Here is a 22,790-nt window from a genome sequence, read left to right as displayed (position 1 = left end):
TCATTCTTTCTTCTACACTCTGCCATCCTTTATACACAAGTTTGAGCATGTGTTTACCACCACAGTACGTACTGCACATTAACAGGATTAGTACTCTAGTACATCTGCTACCCAATTGGAATTCACAGTCTTCAGATTATATAGTATGTGCGGATTACATAGTTCCCTTCAACTAAATTTAGGTGCAGAGGTAGATATTTCAGGTCCAGAAAGTAAAAATCCAGACCAAGATTTTATTTCAACCAACCGGTTGAGCATAAAGAATCACGGTCACAGAGTATTCAATTGGTCGGTTGCATAGCTGTCAAGTCTCCCGTTTTGGCCGGGAAACTACCGTATTTTACTCCTCTTTCCCGCCGTCCTCCCGTATTAGTATTTTCCCGTAAATCTCCCGTATTATAATATCATTTAAAAAAAAAATTCCTCTGCCTCTCCAAACTGAACTGTCAGTAGCCTCGCGAGAACTACCACCTGCTGTAGTCTGCAGGTCATTTACAACATTGACCAGGTCATAAATGCGGAGGTTAAAATGGCAATGCTGTGTTCCAAAAACAACGTTACTTTCACCTTCTGTGATGACTTCAACAAGGATACAAAGTCTGCAACAAATCTGTATAAGTCATTAGTGAATGCCAGAGAGCCACATGACTGAACATGAGAAATTAAAAGAAAATGTGTAATGAAAATAAAATGTAAATGACAAGTGGTTATTTTAGATTTCTTGCACACCTGTCTTAAAATGTAAGGGAGCTTGGTTGGGGTGGTGGGGTGGCTCGCGGTGGGTGCCGGAAAATTTCCCTTATTTTCATTTCAAAACTTGACAGGTATGGTCGGTTGAAACAAAATCTTGGTCTGGATTTTTACTTTCTGGACCTGAAATGTCTGCACCTCTGCTTAGGTGTGCACATGACAAATATCATTCCCCACGATGATAAAATGTTACTCCATTTTTTTTTTGTTGGATGTTGGTTGTTTAAATATATTAAAGGAATGTCAATCTGGGAAGGTTTTAATCAGCAATACTTTCAAAGACTGTCTCAAACAAAAATGTTTGCATTTTTATCCATTGGAAGATGCCTCTGTCTAAGCCAATATACAAATCAGGGAGATAATACATAAGAAGCATACAGCTGTCAAGGTAGAATTGCTAAGCTTCCATTACACAACTAGTATCATGGAATAGGGGTGTATTACTTCTGTCCTCCAAGCCAGTAGGTGGCGCTAATAGGTTTTTTGAGATAAAAAACAGCAATGGTCTGCCTACACCTGAAAGATCAAAGGGTGAATCTCAATACCAAGAACTCCAAGACTGTACTTGTGGTCTTGGCTGTAATAGGTGCTGCCCATGGCAACCTTATTTGAACCTAAATTTTTAAATCTTTGTCAGCAATTTGTCACTCAAAGGGGCTCCTTTAAAATAACGCGTAAGTACCTTGTACTGAAAACGAATTAAGTAGCAGGGTTTCAAATGGGCCGCCGGCAGTGTGCGAATGACACCAGGATAGCACTGAATCACTCGCTCAAATGAGCCTTGGTCAGCTCCCTGGTGTGAGATTTCCATGTCTGCATACGTGTGCCGCAACAAGTCTGCACACACATGCACACGCATTTACATGTATGTAACAGTTTTATTACCTTGTAAATAGTCTGTAGGGTTTGCAAACTACCCCAACACTTTTTATGGAGCTAATTTTAGGTGTATAATGGAATAATATACATTTGCCGTATGATTTCTTGGTGCATGTGAGAGTCTGAAAGTGTGAGGGTCACACCAGATGTGTGACAGTTGGCACCCCTGGCATTTTACTGGTCACCAACGTTGAGAAGTGTGCTCCTCTTATATGCCCAAAGCAGACATCATCTGCACCATAGAGAATAAGCCTCTTTCTCAGATGGTCTTCCAGTGTGTTGTGAGTCAAAGACAAGTTTGGTTTGGATATAGGTGAGAAGAAGGGAATAACATGGGAACCAGGAGTAAAGAAGTTATTTATAGATTTCGTGGAGGTCATTATATTGGTAGCTTTGATATTCTATTTTTCCCCAAATCAGCAAATGACAAGCAGCAACATCCCAGCTACACTGGTGCACTGTGAAGCTGGTCCTTCACTACTGGCTTCCTGGGACACAAGGGCCTTGTTGTCTTGTGCTTTGGCTGCACACACGACACCGCAAGCCAGCAGCCACTACACAGAGCGCAGGGAAAATGCTGCCTTTCAGACCAGGGACATGCTCACTGCCCTCGTGATTCAGCTCCGTTTTTTTTTTTTCCGGACTCTTCTGAAACCACAGCTTGAAAATTAGCCCTGATGCTGTCCACCGGTACTGAGTAGGGGGGGGGGGGGTAGTGGCCCCCCCTGGGTAGAGAACTTGAATAGAACCAGCTCATTGCCTCACACTGGGCCAACCGGACACTCAGGGGATGGAAAAACAGGTTCGTTTCGCAAGGCAACGGGATATTCTACAGGTACGGCCATTTTAAAGTGCTAGATAGGCCAGTCTCACTGTCATCTATCTGTCTAAAACAGAAAAAGGTGGTTTTACTTTTGATTTTGTGTGTGTGTGTGTGTGTGCGCACGTATGTTCACCCTGTGATCAAAGCCATGCTAATTGTCGTCTCTACTTGTTGTCTATAGTGTATGATTGTATGTATGTGTACAGGGTGTACCTCCTGTTGGGCTGGCATCCTGTGCAGGGTGTACCCCAGTCTAGTGCCCTGTGATGGACTGGCATCCTGTACAGGGTGTACCCCAGCCCTGTGCCCTGTGATGGACTGGCATCCCATCCAGGGTGTACCCCAGCCTAGTGCCCTGTGATGGACTGGCATCCTGTACAGGGTGTACCCCAGCCCTGTGCCCTGTGATGGACTGGCATCCTGTACAGGGTGTACCCCAGCCCTGTGCCCTGTGATGGACTGGCATCCTGTACAGGGTGTACCCCAGCCCTGTGCCCTGTGATGGACTGGCATCCTGTACAGGGTGTACCCCAGCCTAGTGCCCTGTGATAGACTGGCATCCTGTACAGGGTGTACCCCAGCCCTGTGCCCTGTGATGGACTGGCATCCTGTCCAGGGTGTACCCCAGCCTAGTGCCCTGTGATGGACTGGCATCCTGTACAGGGTGTACCCCAGCCCTGTGCCCTGTGATGGACTGGCATCCTGTACAGGGTGTACCCCCAGCCTAGTGCCCTATTCTTCCTGAGTTGGGCTCCGGTCCTTTCTGGGGATCACTACCTAGCAGAGTGATGTCACCGTTTGACCCTTGACCAAGGCCCTTAACCCCAGTTTCACCAGAGACACCGACTGACCTGCTTTCATGTCACGATGGAGAAGGGTGTTCGCTAAATGATCCTGAACATTATAAGTGGTTAGATAATGGATGGATGGAATTGTATAAGATGGGCTATTGTTGTATTCAAGGCACATAACAGACAAGATGATCATAACAATAAAACTGATACATACAGTATATAACCATTTCATTTTGTCATGTTTGTTTTCTGGTATTGTAGCAATTTTCTGTCTGATGAAATTCTGCATTTGTAAAGTCTACTGGAGTTTTAATTTTTCAAGCTGTTTCGCATATTGCAGATCAGAAGAGTTTATATCAGATTGAGGAATTTCCCTAAATAAAATTTTGCAATTTGTGTTTCTGGAGGGAAGTGCTTAAGCAGACTATTTTAGGGGGTGTTTGGGAAAGGCCGTAATCATTTACATTTACTCACTCGTCAGAATATAAGCCAGATTCTCATTACTCTGTGAGTATCATTATTATTTTTTTGTGAGTGAAAAATTACTTTTTCCTTTGGATGAAAGTAGATCTGTGTTGTGTAAATCAGACTGCTAAAAAAACATTGCGTCCGTGAGTAGACAGAAAAGTTCAACTTCAAATGTTCAGCTTCAGCAAAGGTTGTCCGAGTATCCTTCTTCTGTGGGTTGGTGGGCGTCCACATCTTAGATATTGTTTTCCGCTCCTCAGCACAGGTCCGACCTGTGAGTATTACTCAACACGGGAGTGTTCAGAGCCACCCATGATGGATAAACAAAGGTTTGCTCGGATTATGCTGAGCCTAGTTTTCTTTTTATAGAGAACTGGAGACCCGGTGCAGGTGGGAACGAGGTCCTCGTCTTGCAGGGGACCGGGACTGAGTTTGAGAGAGTGGGTGGGCATGTGGGAAAGAAAGCCTCATTTTACGGACAACCAGGGAGCATGTGGTTAAGTGAAAACCAAAGGCTCCTTTTACAGTGAACCGGGGAGCCGGTGTGGCTGAGGAAGTGGGGAGCAAGAACTCCTCCTAAAGAGAATCCAGGGGACAGGGGTCTCACTAAAGGCCCCATGAAAGCATATTATATTGGGCTCCAACCCAGATCGATCGGATTATGTTCCAAATTTTTAGGGCCACGGTCACTCATGGGCCGCTGTAATCGTCCTAACTTACCCCCGCTTTATGGCACCCCTGTCGGGGGACGTGTGTGTGTAGGAAACCAAGGCCTGGTCCAACAGACGATCCAGGAGGGGTGCGAGTGAAAATAACGCAATTCTCTCGCCGAGAACCAGCATGGGTGGGAATGAAGATCTCCTTCTGACACAGAATAACCGTAGAGGGCTTCTGGATGTTAGCTTAGCGCTTATCAGATCAGGCCTCATCTACCGATATTCACCGACGCTGAAAAAAGTTTGTATTATCTTTCCGTAGCAGCCGAGAATCCATGTTGTATTAATGCAGGTTAATGTAGGAGAGTCGTGGCGTTGTCTCCTGTGTCTTCTTAGACCATCCGGTGAAGCTTATCTTCTGCAAATACTGTTTTGACCATTTTCTCTGCATAAATGTGTTATCAGTGTGAGATAAAGAGGTACATAGAGACAATTATGGTCATACGTGATGAATGTTAATATGTTATATATTGTTGGCAAACAAGAAGGATGTTATTTGACCTTAAATGCGTGGATAACACCAGGCAATTGAATTCCTAATTGCTTTGGACTCCCGCCAGATTTTAAGTCCTTTATGAGTTCAGCCCAGGTTGATTATTAAACAGTTGCACAGGCCTGAATGTCAGTATAACTTAGTACTGATTGTGTTGATTTGTGGCTTGCAAGTGTGGCAAACCAAGGATTCATTAAAACTGTTTTAGTAGTGCCCCCCACAGCACACAGCATTAATATAACAAGTCAGTGATACACTATAAAGGAAGTGCAGTTACATGCATGATATACTGTATGCTCTGTGGCACCACTGATGGACAATGACTGTATTGTTACTTCACAACATCGATGGCCTGACTCCTCTGCTCTCCCTCTCACCCTTTGACACTTTGCTCTCCCTCTCACCCTTTGACACTCTGCTCACCCTCTGATTCCTTTGCTCTCCCTCTCACCCTTTGACACTCTGCTCACCCTCTGATTCCTTTGCTCTCCCTCTCACCCTTTGACACTCTGCTCACCCTCTCACCCTTTGACACTCTGCTCACCCTCTGATTCCTTTGCTCTCCCTCTCACCCTTTGACACTCTGCTCACCCTCTGATTCCTCTGCTCACCTTGTCACACTTTTGGTGTGCAGCCTAATTTGGTCCTTATTGTTGACACTCGGAATCCTTGTTTTTTAAGGTACGATTTTTGTTTATTACTGTATTTTTCCTCAGGACACGTTATTAGTAACTGGTTGGCATCCCATCCTGGGTTGTTCCCTGCCTTGTGCCCTGTGATGGCTTGGTGTCCCATCCTGGGTTGTTCCCTGCCTTGTGCCTGTAACCTCCAAGTTAGGCTCCAGACCCGCAGCGACCCTGAACAGGACAAGCAGTTTCAGAAAATCGATGGATGTTAGAACTCAAAGCTTTTCATTAAAGCTTTTGGATTGCAACTGCTATGCTCAGAATCTTGTCTTATTTCTCTGGTTGTTTTAAGTACAGTTCACTGACATTCTGCAGTTAATATTGCAGCTGCAGCGATGAAGATTCTCTCTCGCTCTGACGTTCTTCGAAAGATGGATCTTGTTCTGCTGATTCTGGTCTGCCTGCTAGGAGAAGTGAGGTCACAAGTGAACCCAGGTAAGGGAATCGATCAGGGGCTCGAAACTCCAGTGAATTCAGGTCTTGCCATGTCCTGTGCATCAGTTCCTATATTCTACAGTTCCCTACACCAGACGCCATATTGCAGATTGCAAAACAATTCCCATTCTCCTTGTGCATGATACCATGTGGATAATAGTCTTCTTTCATCCATGACTTAAAGTAAATATTCTAACTGCTAAGCTGGTTTCCCAAACACTGATTCCACTGAACCGCCACGTTTGTTGTGCAAGATTTTAAAAGATTTGTATTCCTTGGAAACACTCCAGCACAATTATGTGAGTCAAGCACTTAACTCTTAACTGTTCTTGTAAACATAAACTTGGCTTCTCAAATGTCACCTTTCAATGTGAAGATATAGTCCTCAAGTGAGTTGCTGACGCTCAACTTAAAAACTATTAAATGATGTAAGAAGAATATAAAAGCTGGTGATGCTGCACTATTCATTTCCAGCATTCTGGGGGACAGAACCCTGCCACCTCCAAATCTACGCAGTTTGGTAAATTTCCTGTACTGTGTATATGTGTGAGCTCTGAGAAGGCAGTAGATGTACTGGGAGAGCATGAGGTCGCTGGAATGGGGTGTGTGGCGTTCCCAATATCTCTGCAAGAGGACAAAGGTCCTGATGCTCCCTGTCTCGCTGTTTGGCTGCGAGACGTGGACGCTATCCAGTGAGCTGTGATGAAGATTGGATTCCTTTGGCACCATGTCACAGCGGAGGATCCTTGGATACTGCTGGTTTGCCTTGGTGTCAAATGAGCAGTTGCTCAGGGAGTCCCGAATGAGGCACATTACCTGCATTGTGAGGGAGTCCCGAATGAGGCACATTACCTGCATTGTGAGGGAGTCCCAAATGAGGCACATTACCTGCATTGTGAGGGAGTCCCAAATGAGGCACATTACCTGCATTGTGAGGGAGTCCCAAATGAGGCACATTACCTGCATTGTGAGGGAGTCCCTAATGAGGCACATTACCTGCATTGTGAGGGAGTCCCTAATGAGGCACATTACCTGCATTGTGAGGGAGTCCCTAATGAGGCACATTACCTGCATTGTGAGGGAGTCCCGAAAGAGGCACATTACCTGCATTGTGAGGGAGTCCCTAATGGGGCACATTACCTGCAGTGTGAAGGAGCATCAATTACAGCACTACAGCCTTGTGTCGCGTTTCCCTGAGGGTGATCCGGTTCACAGGATCCTCATTGCTGAGGACCCGAGCAGCTGGACCAGGCCAAGGGGACGCCCACGTTACACCTACCTGCAGCAGATAGACGGCTATTTTCGGAAGGTGGGACTGGACTGCATGTCACCCTGGGAGGCCACCAACAGGGATCCCAAGGTGTTTCATCATGTGGTGGGTGCAGCAACATGCTGTACCAGTGCATGCGTCCCGACCTGACCTGTGATGGAAAGGCACATAATCCAATGTTGTGCCAAATAGGTCAAGGCTAGACCACTATCCCAGCATGCACCTTGCCTCCCGACCTCCTCTCCAGTTTTTCTACCACGCTGCCTTAGATAGGCCTCAGGCTCACCTGTGGCCCAGTGGCTGGATGATGGGTAGATAAGCATTAGGCACTTAGTGACAGAAGGTAGATTCCACAGACCTAGATCCTGTGAACATGGCAAATCAACAGTGTTTCATTGCACACAAAAATAGACCTTTCTGCCGAAGTGCCCGTTACAAAAAAAATTATCCTTGCTATAAAGTCACTTGTAAAAGAAATAGTAGAATTTGGTGGAGAAGTTCACTCATGTGACAGGCCAAATGAACGGGCGTCAGTGTTTTCCAGCGAGCCTTTATGACTGTCATGGCTCGTAAACTACATCTGGGGAGGAGGATAATTGTATAGCAGAGCTTCCAGGTTAGCACAACGTTTTAATTACTGAGCTGCAAGGAACCTCACAGAATTTACTCCGAGATGAACTGACACGTTTCTGAGAAAACAGCTGAAGACATCTGCAACCTTTATTTTTGTTGTCAAGCGGCTCCTTTAATCATTTCTATATTATATTGATGTGTTAGGTCTGTTAGAAAACTGATACTCCCAGTAGAGGACATGAGCGGGATTTTATTAAATGAGTATATTGAATTAGGATTGTTATCACTGCCATTTTTTAGAAGTGTTTGTGTTATTTTTATGACATAAACATGCAGTTATTGTGTAAATAAGGTTCTGCACCGTGAATATTGGAAGGCTGATAGAAGTGTAGCTCTGTGGCTTTAGGTTCTGTATCTCTTTCCACAAGGTCATGGGTTCAAGCCCTGTTTTATATATCATTACTGGGCCCTTGAGTAAGGCTGCTAAGCTCAGCTGCTCCAGGGCTGCCGGATGCTGCCTGGGCCCAAGTTTTCCTCGATTGTAATTCACTTTGGACAGAAGCATCTGGTAAATAAAAGTCCATGTTTTATTCTGGACCTGAATTCAAAGGCTGGAGTCCTAGAACTTTAGCTCACCCTCCAGCCCCCAGTCCCTAATTCAGCCTTAAAACACCAAGGGGGTGTCTCACTATTAATGTTACGACTTCAGTGAGATGTCTACGTGCTAGAAAGAAAACCAGGACTGAAACTGGCCAGACCTATTCCAGAAAGTTCAGTCTGATTATGTGGGATCTTCTTAGAGAGCTGATTGACCAGCCTGTGGTGCTCAGTTACACAACACAGGCCACACTGAGAATCCTCCGGTCCCACGGACTAACTGCTGCCATTACGCGGGTCTTCCAGATCATCTGAGGACACGACCTTGACCAAAGATTGTAATAACATGTGAAACGAAAGGCAAAGATGCCCATGCCACAATCTTGCTGGAGTCTGTGGCTACGGCATACCAGACATTTGACAGCAGTAAAGTTTATTGAAATTAACCCCAATTTTTTTTCCTCATTGCTGGAGTGTTGTGACTTATTCATAAGTCATGAGACAGTTTTAAGTTTTAAGTTTGTGTGGGTTATGTTTCCTGAAAATGTAAGGTCTTTAAAGCATTTGCCTTTAAAATGGATTATTTTTTTCTTTAATACAAACATAATTCACTTAAGCATATTTAAATTCTTCCCCTGCACTACAAATGGTTTAACAGCAGTGGGAAAAATTCTGTGCTGCGTTTAGCAGGAAGGAGATGCACTATCCAGCCAACTTTCCCAAGTTTCAAGCTCCAGCGAGGTTAAATCTCTTCCATTCAGGCGTCCTTGGGGTTTCTTTCTTTTCTTAAGAGCTGCTGAAATGCTCGTTGCACTGGATGACTGAGGCGGGACGGCATCGTGCAAAAGCACGGAGGGGTGTAGATCCGTCTCCTGGTGTATGCGGCCCGGAGCTGGCGGGTACTCGGCAAATACCACGGAACAAGCAGGCCATTCAGAGGCAAAGGGTCTGGAAAATCGGAAAGGTAGAAAAAACGGCTGGAGCCTGTAGCGTTAGCGAGGGTTTCCGTGCGACGGCCAGTGCTAGTGGAGAATTTCACTCAGCTGCCCTTTAGCAAAGGTGCAGTTTAAAACTGCTTGAAAGGTATTTTTAGACTTTCAGCACCAGTTCTTTTCGATTGTATCACACGTTGATGCTCTTCTGGCTTTTTGATGTTGTTCTGAATTCCATAAGTTCGGCGCAAGTGATTTGGCCCAAGGTGGTAAGAATGGCACTGACAGAAGTTTTTAAAATGCTAATTTTTATTTTTCATTTATTAAATATGTTTCCTATAGTTTTTAGGACTACATTTAGAGGAACATGGTTCTTTGTAGTGTTCAGGTTAAGGAACCGGGTCTTAGATGTCACTAAGACTGCTGATTTCATGCGCTTATTCAGTAAAACACTTGGTTTAAAGTTAAATGGCAAGATTAATAAGTGACATATAAACTAAGGCAAAAATGTGTATCATCTACATCATGAAGTCTATAACAAGCCCAAGATAAATAGCATTCCTAAATGTACAGTATTGTTGCCACTGAAAAGACAGCGATGACCATTAGCGGCGTTTAAACGAAGGGTGAGGAGGACAGACTGACGGGAAGATTGCCACTGTGACTGCCAAAATAATTACCCCAATGTCCTGCTCCCTTCTGCAGTCAGATGTAACTTTTCGAAGGCCGTCGGCGCTAAGCTCAGTATTTGTTGCTTTCGATATACAGAGACGTGCGAGAAGCAAATTCAGCTGTTTATAATACACACGATATCGCTCGTTTCACATCAGACGTCGCGACCTCTGCGATTTTTAATCTTTCCATCCACCCTTCCCCGTTTCTTAAGGGTGGTGATGCACTAGAAGACACCGATTGCAAACCAATATAACAGTAAATTAAAGTACGGTCTCTCGGCCGCGTTTTTAAGCGCACAGATAGGCGTGCAGGACGTTGTGTAAGGAGATAAGACAATGACAGCTGACGGTTATCGGTTGCATGCACCTGAACATCTCTGCCAATCGACCAAAGATCAGGATTAATTTACAGCTGGGATTACATATTGGATCAGGCAGTGGTCCAGTGCGCAGGAGACAAGGTCGACCTGTTAAGAGTAGCACACCCTCACGGTTACAGGACGCCAGGACACGTGGGTGGAGGACATGTTTAACGTAATATGAACCGTAGCTCCCGGCTGCTGTAATTTCCTACGATTATTAAGTGATCAAGCTTGTTCATGTATGATTATGTTCCGCTAAAACATCCAGATGGAGCTCTGGTTTGTTAATTGTCCCTTTGATGTCATACCCCATTGCAGTTATTGGATCTAATGGGTTATTATTAAATTACAGAAGCTTTACAGTTGAAACTCTACCTGCATTTCCAAACTCGGCTAAAAAATAAGTAAACGTCACATCTGAAGCAAGACCTGCTTTATCGGTCTAATTATGCAGAAAAATAACACGTTTGTGACTGGCTGGATGCCCCCGATGAGCATTTAGAGGATGTCATTCATGTAAAAATGTAAAAGGTGGTGTAAAAAAAAAATAAAAAAATTCCTGCAAAATTCCTGCAAAATAAGAGGTTTTTCCGGTATGATAAATGCAAGTAGAAAGCTGAAAACCGCAAAGCTAAAATGCTTAAATGTGCGTTGGCCTATTTGTTTGCACAGTGTGTGTTACGTTAATTGCGTGTGAACAGCACAGGATACGTGAGCCACACGACTCATCTGAATTTAATGACGATCCTGCTTTGTAGGTGTGTGCCGCTATCCATTAGGCATGACGGGTGGACAGATTCAGGACGAAGACATCTCCGCCTCCAGTCAGTGGTCCGATTCCACTGCGGCTAGATACGGCAGGTGTGTCTCTTCAAATGCACGCACAGTTTAAGCTATCCACAGTGAAACCATGCAGCTGTAAGGGGAGGAACAGGCCGTTCCATGTCGTCCCCACCACATGATGTCTCCGGGACTGCAGGCTGGACTTTGAGGACGGGGACGGCGCCTGGTGCCCGGATATTACCGTGGAGCCGGACAGCCCCAAGGAGTACCTGCAGATCGACCTGCGCTCGCTGCACTTCATCACGCTGGTCGGCACGCAGGGTCGCCATGCCGGCGGCATCGGCAAGGAGTTTGCCCAGATGTACAAGATCACGTACAGCCGCGACGGCAACCGCTGGATCTCCTGGCGCAGCCGGCATGGACAGCAGGCGGGTTTACGGATGATGTGTAATACTGTGATGCGCAGGTGGTTCTAGACCCAATTTAGGGTGACTTAAAATATTAATAAAAAAACACATAGCGATTTGTTCTGTATTTTCGTATACATTTCGTACCCCATGTTATGAAAAATTTATCACAGTGGACCCCCCCGTACCCATCAGTCCACTGGAAAAATTGCAAACAGAACAAATCATATAATTGCCAAACTGTAATTAGACTGATCATAAATGTTATCCAAGAACTTTCTAGTACTCTGGCTTTTTTGCAACGACTTCACTTTCTGGGAAGTCTGAGATACTCCTGCCAGTTGGTTAATTTGGTTGAATAGCTGTATAGCGATTTGGGTGTAGTGATTGCTTGGGTCGTTCTTCTTCCTGCTGTAGATAATCGAGGGCAATAAGAACGCATATGACGTGGTGCTGAAGGATCTGGAGCCGCCCATCATCGGCCGCTACGTGCGCTTCATGCCGGTCACCGACCACTCCATGAACGTGTGCATGCGGGTGGAGCTGTACGGCTGTGAATGGCTGGGTGAGACAGGGCGCCGTTCGCGATGCCAGCAGTAACCGCACGGCCAACCTAATGGTACCTAATCTGAATGGTAAAAACAGCACAGAAATACGCTAAACTGAAATCCGACCATGGTGGTGGCTTGATGATTAGGAAAGTGTGCTTATGATTGAAAGGTTGCTGGTTCACATCCCATACCAGCAGGACACCAGTGAGATACCCTGAGCAAGGTACCACCCCCATGCACTGCTCCCCAGCTGCTAAATAATAGCTACCAACTGCTATGTCACATAGGGGTTAAATGCAGAGGACACGTTTCATTGTTGTGTGCTGCAATGTGTTGACAGTTAATCAGTTGTACTCAGTGGACTGTACGTCCTTGTTTTCAGAGACTTGTCCTCTTTATTGGGACCTAAAAATGCCTGAAATTGTGATTTCACTTTACTTCACGTTGACGTTTGCTTTCTACAGTCAGAATACTGCGTACTGCCTTGTGCTTTGATGCCTCTCTTTGCATCCTCTCCCTGGTCTTTTCTTTGTAAAGCAAATTCACCCTAATTTAGTTTGGTCTAGACTGACTAGAAAAGAAATGGATTCACTGTAAACATAGATAGAAATGCAGTAATAATTATCACGAGTATGTATTTTGGCATTTTTAAGTGTTCAAATAACAGGCCTATCACATGAGATAAATATTTACATTTGTGATTCTTTGTTTGATTTCAATATATTGTTTAGCTTTTTTTTATTTCACCAAAACTGGGGCACAAGTTATACATTTGGCAGATTTCAACAAAAGCAATGAAATGACATTTTTATACTAAGTGGTAGTTTCATACCAATACAAACAAACACAGACTGTTTTAGTCTGTCGAATATATTGAGGGACATCGGTTCTTAGTATTTAACAGTGATTTCTAAGTGGTTCTGATGTTGAGAGATTCCCACAAACCTAAATGTATTCTCAACACTCGGTTAGTTTACATCTTTTGTACTCATGGTGTTGGCCAGCTCCAATTCAAGCAAGATCCCAGAGGTAGGCAATCTTACCTAGAAAGGGCCGCTGTGTATGCAGGTTTTCATTGCAACTCCCTAATTAGTTTAGTAATTAGAGGACTGATTGGCTGAAGATTCCTCACATCTGGGTTTGAACAGCTGACCTAAAGGTTATCCCAAAAACCTGTGTACACACCGGCCCTTTGTGGATAAGGTTATCTACTACTCAAACTCTCATTTGTCCTCCAACCAGATGGCCTGGTGTCCTACAGCGCCCCTGCTGGCGAGCTGATGATCTACCGCAGCCAGAACATTCCGCTGAACGACTCTGTTTACGATGGTTCGTTGACCTACAGGTGGGTGCTATGTTTTCTATATCCACTCCCTGAAAGGTCTGGCTCTTCTTTGGATGGGGTCTTTGAGAAGTCTGCCGGCACACACTGCTGTCTGAAAAATAATTTAGGCATACAGTAACAACATTTATCTACTGTTTGGGGCTCACATCCCAGAGAAACAATTTGTTTGGGTATTTTTGAATGCATGAAAAAGCCTTTTTTGCAACTTCTGTCTACTTTCATTATCTATATATGTGTTCCACTACAGCAAGGCTTCCTTCAGTTAACTAGTTATGACTAGATGGCCGGGTTAGAATAAAACTGACAAAAATCAAGTCAGGTAAAATATTAGTTGTCATTGTGTACGAGGAGTACTTTTAGAGTACTGATGTTTGATTTGAGATCACTGCCATCTAGTGGTAAATCTATGCTTTGGCACATATAAATTCCATCATCATGCTTTGTCTTCCAAAGGGTTGGGCTTGGATCACTGATACACTGGCAATGTAAGTGTGTTCAGTAGATCTTTTGGTGTTGTGTAGTATTTTGAAAGTTCTAATCATCTGATGATTTTCTATTGATGTAATCGAACTAACACTGAAAAATTAATATTTTTGTAATCACAACAAATGTGTTCTCTTTACTGTTACAACTGATTGATTCGTTGATTCTAACCCTTCAGTGATGATGTTAAGAATCCCTGTTTTCACACTAATAGAGCAATAATGTGGCAAAAGAGACAGTGAAATCCCTAATGGCTGTTCTTATCATACATCAAATGATTTTGATTTTTCATGCCTTTCTTAGTTCATCTGAGAACTTCGCTGAAAACTGGTGTAATTAGGGGTTCATGCTGTCTTCAGAAGGCCTGGTTAAAAGTTAAGCATGTGGATCTTATAAGCCCAAAGTGTGTGTATACTTTTTGCAGTTAATTCACAGCTCTCGTCTTCAGTGGAAAATTCGTAGTAATTCGTTGTAAATACTACAACACGTAGGTGGTGTTAATGATTCTGGTGTCTCCATTCCCCTTCAGCTCTATGAGTGAAGGCTTGGGCCAGCTGACAGATGGCACGTGCGGCCTGGATGACTTCACCCACAGCCACATCTACAGCGTCTGGCCCGGATACGACTACGTGGGCTGGAACAATGAGAGCTTCCCAGGAAACTATGTGGAGATCGTCTTCGAATTTGATCGCATTCGCAACTTCACCACCATGAAGGTGCCTGTGATGGTTATACTGGCAAGAAGACGCTGTTAATATAGGGTTAGACCAAGGAACTGTGGACAAAATACTGTGATGTATCGATAGGATGTCATTGTCCCCACTGATATGTCTGAGTGCTGTGCTGAATTGTTGTACCTAATGACCCTTGCCAGCATAAGTTGTTAAAAGATGGATGGATGGAATATTTTAATGGAAAAAAAATAACACATCCATATCAAAAGCATTTTTGAGCATGTTACTTAGACTTAACATTTTTATGATGTCCGAAGTGATAATTGGTTGAACTGTTTTCTTAAAGGTCCACTGCAACAACATGTTTACGAAGAAGGTGAAGACGTTCAGGCAGGTGACGTGCTACTTCCGATCCACGTCCGAATGGGAGTCAACGGCCGTCACTTTCAGCCCCGTGGTGGACAGTGTCAACCCCAGCGCACGCTTCGTCAGTGTCGCCCTCGACAACCACATGGCCAGTACCATCAAGTGTCAGTACTACTTCGCTGATGCCTGGATGATGTTCAGCGAGATCACCTTCCAGTCAGGTGGGGCAGGCAAACACTGATGTGGCAGAAAAGCAGAACGAATGCATGTCTCTATTTATTTAGCTATTTAATTAGATGTTTAATCAAGTGAAATGTATTTGCAACATTTATTTCCTTGGTTCAGACACAGCGGTGTATAACACGACACTTCTTCCACGCAAATCCAACGCCCCACCCAGCATTCAGCCAGGTCAGTTCCTGAAGCATCTTCTGCTTGGTCCACTTCTGTTCTGAGAATGAAGTGCTGGACTCTTGGCCCAATTCAGGCATCAACCCAACGGCATCAGTCGCCTACAAGGGTCCTTGTATCTCTTCCGCAGGAGACGACCCTACGCACAAAGTGGATGACAGCAATACTAGAATTCTGATTGGCTGCTTGGTTGCTATCATATTCATCCTGGTGGCCATTATCGTGATTATACTGTGGCGGCAAGTCTGGCAGAAGATGCTGGAAAAGGTTCGGCGCCATTAATTTTTTTGCAGCAGCAATTTGTAGCCAATGGAATCCATTGGAAAGATTTATCACCCTGATTGGCTAGGTTACTCGATGTAGCGTGATGATTGTAATATAACTTTGGTTTAACGTAACGTTATTCCAGGCCTCCCGGCGGATGCTGGATGATGAACTGACAGCCAGCCTGTCCATAAGAAGTGACACGTTCACTTACAGCAACAACAACCATTCATCAGAGTCCAGTGAGCAGGAGTCCAACTCTACTTATGAGAGGATCTTCCCTTTGGGGCCCGATTACCAGGAGCCCTCACAGCTCATCCGCAACATGCCTGAGATTTCCCAATCCATGGAGGAAGCCGGTGAGTCTACAGGGATTCTGGGAAACCCTTGGCATTCATCAGATGTAGTCTCTATGTAACCATATTCATATATGCTAAAATAATTTTCAATGACAATCTAAAGCTAAGGTCCTTGTACTATTAAATAGGAATCACACATTGATACCAGCTAGTTGGATTAGTTACTTGATTGAAATTAATCAAGTTATTTGTTAAAATAGGTCTAACTTGTTTGAGGGACAAGGGTCACAGTAGCCTTGAGTTCTCTCTGCATTAGCGTTGCTCGTTTGGCGACGTGTGTCTGGGTTTGTGAACATCTGTGGCTACGTTCATGTGTCGTCATCCGCAGGAATAAGTGTGCCGTCAAAGTCGCCTCGGGCCAGCGCCCAGGAAGGTGTCCCTCACTACGCTGAAGCAGACATCGTGAACCTCCAAGGAGTCACAGGCAGCAACACGTATTCCGTACCTGCCCTCACTATGGACCTCCTCTCCGGGAAAGACCTGGCTGTAGAGGAGTTTCCCCGAAAACAGCTGACCTTCAAAGAGAAGCTTGGAGAGGGGCAGTTTGGGGAGGTCAGTGCATCAATCAGCTAGAGGTGGATGGGTGCAGCCTCGTCTTTGGTGCCGTGACCCATAGTCGAGGTTCTGAACGGCCCTAAAGGATTTTTTTTTCATTTCCGTGGGGAAACCGCAGGTGCACCTGTGTGAAGCGGACGGCATGCAGGAGTTCATGTGCAGAGACTCCTGTTTCGACTTCAGCGACGGTCAGCCCGTCCTCGTGGCCGTGAAGATGCTGCGCGAAGATGCAAACAAGAACGCAAGGTATGAATCTCAACAAGCATTTAGTGCAGTTTCAGGGAAAACCCCATACCGCAGAAAGATCTAATATTTATTTAATATATCAGTCCAAATACAAAAGATATAGAAGTTTCTGTCTTAGCTTGTTATCTGCTGCCATTTCTGAATCTTCAGGGCATCTCTGCTCATCTGAGTTTTACACACAAATGTTCTGAGAGCAGAGAAAAAAAATGATTGGTTCATTTGGTTCAGCCAAGGTTGGTCCTGCCTCCTCTACTTGCTTGGGACCAATCTGATTGGTTATCTCTCTGAACCAATTATTTTTCCTTCTGCCCTCAGAACATTTCTGTGTAAGTAAAACTCCCACGAGCCAGAGTTCCTCAGAACCCTCTTCCTCTCCCATTAACAGGACTGACTTCCTAAAGGAGATCAAGATCATGTCTCGGCTAAAGGATCCCAACATCATCCGTCTGTTGGGCGTGTGTGTCCATAGTGACCCTCTCTGCATGATCACAGAGTACATGGAGAACGGCGACCTCAACCAGTTCCTCTCCCGGCATGAACCCGAGAGCTCTTTGGCCCCGCCCAGTGACGCCACCTCCCTCAGGTTTGAGTTCCCTCTGTCATTCAAGGCTTCATCTTCATCCATTATCCGCCGCTTCGCTTATCCAGAGTCGGGTCGCCGGGGCAGCAGTCTAAGCAGGGATGCCCAGACCTCCCTCTCACCAGCCACCTCCTCCAGCTCCACCAGGGAAATTCCAAGGCGTTCCCAAGTCAGCCAAGAGACATAATCGCTCCAGCGTGTCCTGGGTCTGCCCCGGGGCCCCGGAACACCCCCCCAGGGAGCCGCTGGGCAGTCATTCAGGATGTTTTTTAGTTGTTGTTTGTACAGTTGTGTTATATACAAGGCAGCTTCTCATACCTCAAACTGTTCGTACTGGAACAGAGTAGAAGTCAAAGCTTCTCTGACAGGCACTGGTCCCTGCTGAAAGCTGATTGGCCCTCGGCATTCCCTCTCCTCAGACACTCTGGAATTCAAAGCATATTATTGGCTAATAGTAAGGTTGGAATCTCTGTGTGAATTATAGTCCTTCTTATGCCCCTCTTCTTAAAAAATGCTAGAATCGCCCCTGTTACCCTGTGCCTAATCTTCCAGCTATGGCAGCCTTCTGTACATGGCCACCCAAATCGCTTCGGGCATGAAGTACCTGTCCTCCCTCAAGTTTGTGCACCGAGACCTGGCCACACGCAACTGCCTGGTGGGGAACAGCTACACCATCAAGATCGCCGACTTCGGCATGAGCCGAAACCTGTACAGCGGGGATTACTACCGCATCCAGGGCCGTGCCGTGCTACCCATCCGCTGGATGGCCTGGGAGAGCATCCTGCTGGTGAGGAAGGGCCCTGCTGCTCTTCAGGCCTTTGCAGTCCAGATCTCTCTAGATTAAATGGACCTGGAACATATGTGATAACTTAAGATGCGCTAAAGCTATTTAGCAAAATAGCACACACTTTACAGATGGATTTTAAAGGAGATCTGTTATGCTTTTCCAGTTTTATATAGCCCAAAGTACATGCCAAACTGAGTAACTCTCATCACAGAAACCACTCTTCTCTAATCTGCCTGAAATGCTTCCTTGGAATTCCAGGCCTTACTTCCGTGACATGGTGAGGTCACCTCGTAGCACAATCCTTATTGGCCGGCCAAGGACCTGTCTGCAGCCTGCAAGAAAGGGGTGGATCATGTAGGGCAAACTGACCAATCAGGGCACACTGAGCTCCCCAGGGGTGGAGCTAAAAGCTCTCAACAGTCTTTCAGATAGAATTATAGGCAAAGTGAATATTATGAGAAAATGTGTTTTCAAAACATGTAATTCTATTCCAGTGGTTCCCAAAAATGAAATTATAAACAGTGAAAATGAGCATAATATGGCTCCTTTTAAGGTTGATTATTTAGGCAATTTACTTAAGAACCTTAGTTCTTTTACTAGATGTTGTGGTTACGCATTGAATTTTGTGTATGAGTGCTATAATATTTGCCTCTGATCTGACCAAGAGAAGGAGCGTTCAAGTGCGTATAACGGCAGTTACCGTTGGCCTCCAGGGCAAGTTCACGACCGCCAGTGACGTGTGGGCCTTCGGTGTGACCCTGTGGGAGATGCTCACCTTCTGCAGGGAGCAGCCATACTCACCGCTCACTGATGAGCAGGTCATCGAAAACACCGGAGAGTTTTTCCGGGACCAGCAACGACAGGTGAGGATTGACGGCCTGGGGAAAGGTAGGGTGATGGAGGAAGTGGATTGCAGTCCACTTGATCATCGTCAGATCTTTTCCCTGCCTTCTCTGCAGTGGTCGCCTTATAAACACAAAACTTGAGATGATGCGAAACACAGATTGACGTTATGAAGGTAAATGGCGTCAAACACAGCGAAACGTGTGTCCGTGTGCTTCTTCCAGATCTACCTTCCTCAGCCTGCCATGTGCCCAGACGTCATCTACAAGCTCATGTTGAGCTGCTGGAAGAGGAACACGAAGGAGAGGCCCAGCTTCCAGGAGATACACCAGGTCCTCCAGGAGGGCCAGGAAATGAGAGAAGGCGCACAAGAGCAGGACCAGGACTGGGGACTCGGCAGTGCGTGTCTGCTGGACTCTCACACTCTCTGAGTGGGCGAGATGGCACGCAGCGACAGGTTGTCCACGTAGGAGCAATGTGGCTGCCGTGTAAATAATGTTTATCACACTTTTTATTGGTCTCTTTGTACACACAAGTAAGTTCCAGAAGAGTCCGAGAAATTGCTGAATGAAAATGTAGCAAAGGATTATCGGGACCTAAATAGCAAACCATGTCTTTAATTTATCGTTATTATTTCAAAGAATTACGACGGACAACTGCAACACAACTCATAACAATTTCCGACTCTTATTGCAGACCAGAAAATGTTAAAGAACAAACAAGAACATTTTATTCAACAGTGCCTTGTCTTGTAAATAAGCAGTGCCTTATCAGAGGGAAAATGGCAGCCGTTTTTAAACAAAACCATTGAAATCAAGAACTTCATTTCATCTGTCTTATCAGTCTTTGTCAACCTTTACTGAAGTATTATGTAGATCTTGTTATATATGTATGTTATATATTTAAATCCATTGTTAATTATTTGTTTAATATACTTTTAATTTAGTTTCTGCCAAATACTCTTAAATGATATTTTGTAGTTTCATCTTCATAGCGTGGATATTGTTTTATTTATACATATATAAATAAGCATAATGAAGTAGTTTTAGGTAAATTTTAGGTACACTAGCAAGTTTATTAAAATGTTAGAGATTTTTAAAAAAATAATGATTGCTTATCACCAAAGGGAAAATCTGATAAAGAAGTAGATTATTATGTATTTATTTTTTCTGATCTTGAAATTTTTTGTCATTTGACGATTTCTGAAATTGCTGCTGGAGCAATGCTTGTCTTTGGGTGCAGCGTTGGGTTCAGGCTTCAGTTTGTAGCGACATGCTAGCAGTTTAAGCACGGAGAGAGAAGGCCAGTCTCAGGCCTTGTGTATTCAGCCACAGTCAGACCTGCATGTGCTTCAACCCGCTAAACCAGTCTTAGCACCTGCTGTTCTAGAGTAAGAAAAACCAAAACTGGACAGTAAAGTTGCACCGCTACGGTTACAGCCGTTGAGGGCTACAGCCCCGTGAATTTTTACAGTTAGCTTTTGAAATGCTCTTTATCACTAAATGAACCAAATCACACATCGGATTTGGGCCCTCGACGATCGGAATAGTCTAGTCCTGCACTAGACTTTAGAAATAAAATTAATATTATAGAATATATTATGCTGAATATATTATGCTGAAGAAAGTGGCAAGAATATAGCAGTCTAAGATTCTAAGGTTGCACAGAAAACTTAACTAATTCAGACCAACAGAGAATGCCCTTGCTACAGCTAACAAGTAGATACACATTCAGGAGTCTTTTGAGGATATGAAGAATAAGACCTCATCTTTCTTGAAAGATGCTTTAATAAATGCATTATGGGTTGTTTTTTTTTTTTTATACATTACCTTCACCTTTGTGCTATCTATTCCATCTCCTCACCACATCTTTATGGTGGTGATGCTTAGAAAAATCAGTCGATCATGGTGGTCTATGCTAATCATTCAACCTTTTATGTTCAGTAGTTAGACTTTTTTTATACCAAAGCTGGCACAAAGCATGTGAGCTCGTTGCATACCGGGATGCTCAGTATAAATGCTGGTACATTGTCCGTGGTTGGGAGTTTGTAACAAACAGTGGTTTGCTACTGGGAATCACTCCTGACTTCTGTATCGGAATGCCAGACACAGGGAATAAAGGTACAATGCCTTTTGTGGTATTTAAAACTTCAGGATGGAACCATCTTTATGGGACTGGTTTATTGGACTAAAATGTCCTTCCTGGATTTATATTGAAAATGTAATTCTGCAGAAGTCTTTATGGGTAATGGCTTCAGATAGGTTAGAAGTTAAGAAAATGGTTGAAGCACGGTGTGGAGAAAGTGTACGCTTATGCATTACTTGCTTCAATAAATTATGCAGCCTGTTGAAATGCCTGTTAATTGCATTTTTTTTTTTTAAATGTTAGGAATTTATCTTGACTGACTTAGCTCGGTCATTCGGGAGAGACTCAGAGTAGAGCCGCTGCTCCTCCGCATCGAGAGGAGCCAGATGAGGTCAGGATGCCTCCTGGACGCCTCCCTGGTGAGGTGTTCCGGGTATGTCCCACTGGGAGGAGGCCCCGGGGAAGACCCAGGACACGCTGGAGAGACTATGTCTCTCGGCTGGCCTGGGAACGCCTCGGGATTCCCCCGAGGAGCTGGATGAAGTGGCCGGGGAGAGGGAAGTCTGGGTTTCCCTGCTTAGGCTGATGCCCCTGCGACCCCACCCGGAAAAGCGGTAGGAGATGGATGGATGGATGGATGGATTTAGATACATCCACCAAGCTTCTCTTGAGTAACATGCTCTATTCTTCTTGCTCACTTTCTTTTCCACAGCCTATTTTAAACATACTGTACAGAAATTTCATCCATACCATCAGTGTTATTAGAATTAAGTGGCATCAATTAAAATGGAAATGACAATGTATTTCCTAAAACCAGAAATATTACTGCTGTCAGGGGCCAATGTGCTGATTATGATAGCGCATAGTTTCTATGTGCGATATTTAGCCTAAATAATTGAATTAATTACATTTATACAATAAGCATTTATTAAATAGATTATATGAAATTATAGAAAGGTTAAAATTTGTGTTTTCTGACACAAAAACTGTCCAAAAGATCATATTTTATTGATGTCTACTGCATAACTCATTACTCTTTTATACGGGGGGAAGGGAGTACTTAACCTATGTAGGTTATTATTTAATACCTATATAGTCTGTAGGTATTACAAACTACCTCAGCGCTTTTGATGTATCTAACTTAAGATTTATAACGGAATAATAAGGATTTGAGCGTCAGAATCTGAAAGCGTGAGTGTCACGTCAGATGTGTAAGAGTTAGCAACCATGAAGTGACCGGTGGCTCGCCGTGATCGTATAGTGGTTAGTACTTTGCGTTGTGGCCGCAACAACCCCGGTTCGAATCCGGGTCACGGCAGATCACAAGTGACTGTTTTGGGGAAGGGTGACTGGTTCTAAGACTGTGATGGAAGGTCGCCGATTCAGATCCTATGTTCTGCAGAATAGGACTCCGGTGAACCCTTCAGCAAGGCACTTAACTTAATTACCCACCCGAAAAATGCTCTAGGTGCCGGATAACGATTCAAAGATTTATAAATGGCTGACTGTGCGCTCAAACCCAAAGCTTCACTCACTTATATGTATATGTATGACTCAAAATAAGACCAAGATTGGATCTGAAAAAAATACATATTCCGG

At 44.4% G+C, this 22,790-nt stretch overlaps 1 protein-coding gene, 1 long non-coding RNA gene and 1 other non-coding gene across 7 annotated transcripts in view; 2 read left to right on the top strand and 1 right to left on the bottom strand.

Moving 5' to 3' along the window:
- Positions 1-21,458, top strand: part of LOC111841062 (discoidin domain-containing receptor 2-like) — a 23,534-nt gene extending 2,076 nt beyond the window's left edge. For 2 of the 5 annotated variants that reach the window (XM_072704196.1, XM_023806550.1), the window contains 16 exons: positions 5,937-6,044; positions 11,211-11,313; positions 11,432-11,663; positions 12,060-12,207; positions 13,436-13,538; positions 14,551-14,737; positions 15,042-15,282; positions 15,407-15,472; positions 15,603-15,739; positions 15,882-16,095; positions 16,424-16,647; positions 16,769-16,896; positions 17,282-17,479; positions 18,029-18,263; positions 18,977-19,126; positions 19,331-21,458. In XM_072704196.1, the coding sequence (XP_072560297.1) occupies positions 5,945-6,044; positions 11,211-11,313; positions 11,432-11,663; positions 12,060-12,207; positions 13,436-13,538; positions 14,551-14,737; positions 15,042-15,282; positions 15,407-15,472; positions 15,603-15,739; positions 15,882-16,095; positions 16,424-16,647; positions 16,769-16,896; positions 17,282-17,479; positions 18,029-18,263; positions 18,977-19,126; positions 19,331-19,537 (2,673 nt within the window). In that variant the 5' untranslated portion in view covers positions 5,937-5,944 and the 3' untranslated portion in view covers positions 19,538-21,458. Of the gene's footprint in view, positions 1-1,147; positions 1,425-1,461; positions 2,465-5,171; positions 5,605-5,936; positions 6,045-11,210; positions 11,314-11,431; positions 11,664-12,059; positions 12,208-13,435; positions 13,539-14,550; positions 14,738-15,041; positions 15,283-15,406; positions 15,473-15,602; positions 15,740-15,881; positions 16,096-16,423; positions 16,648-16,768; positions 16,897-17,281; positions 17,480-18,028; positions 18,618-18,976; positions 19,127-19,330 lie in introns of those variants that run through there. The other 3 variants (XM_023806551.2, XM_023806552.2, XR_002837583.2) reach the window with 3 other exon arrangements.
- On the bottom strand, positions 18,194-19,334 carry LOC111841063 (uncharacterized). The gene is made up of 3 exons (XR_002837585.2): positions 19,065-19,334; positions 18,529-18,595; positions 18,194-18,326 (listed from the first exon to the last, which is right to left on the bottom strand). It is a non-coding gene; the product is annotated as an uncharacterized lncRNA (long non-coding RNA).
- A 979-nt stretch (positions 21,459-22,437) lies between the features above and the next one.
- On the top strand, positions 22,438-22,509 carry trnah-gug (transfer RNA histidin (anticodon GUG)). Its single transcript has one exon. It is a non-coding gene; the product is annotated as a tRNA-His (tRNA).
- Positions 22,510-22,790: the final 281 nt, after the last annotated feature.

This window comes from Paramormyrops kingsleyae, chromosome 21 (genome assembly GCF_048594095.1).
Source record: "Paramormyrops kingsleyae isolate MSU_618 chromosome 21, PKINGS_0.4, whole genome shotgun sequence".
In the NCBI taxonomy this organism is placed as follows: Eukaryota; Metazoa; Chordata; class Actinopteri; order Osteoglossiformes; family Mormyridae; genus Paramormyrops; species Paramormyrops kingsleyae.
This window is presented reverse-complemented; position numbering and strand designations above follow the sequence as displayed.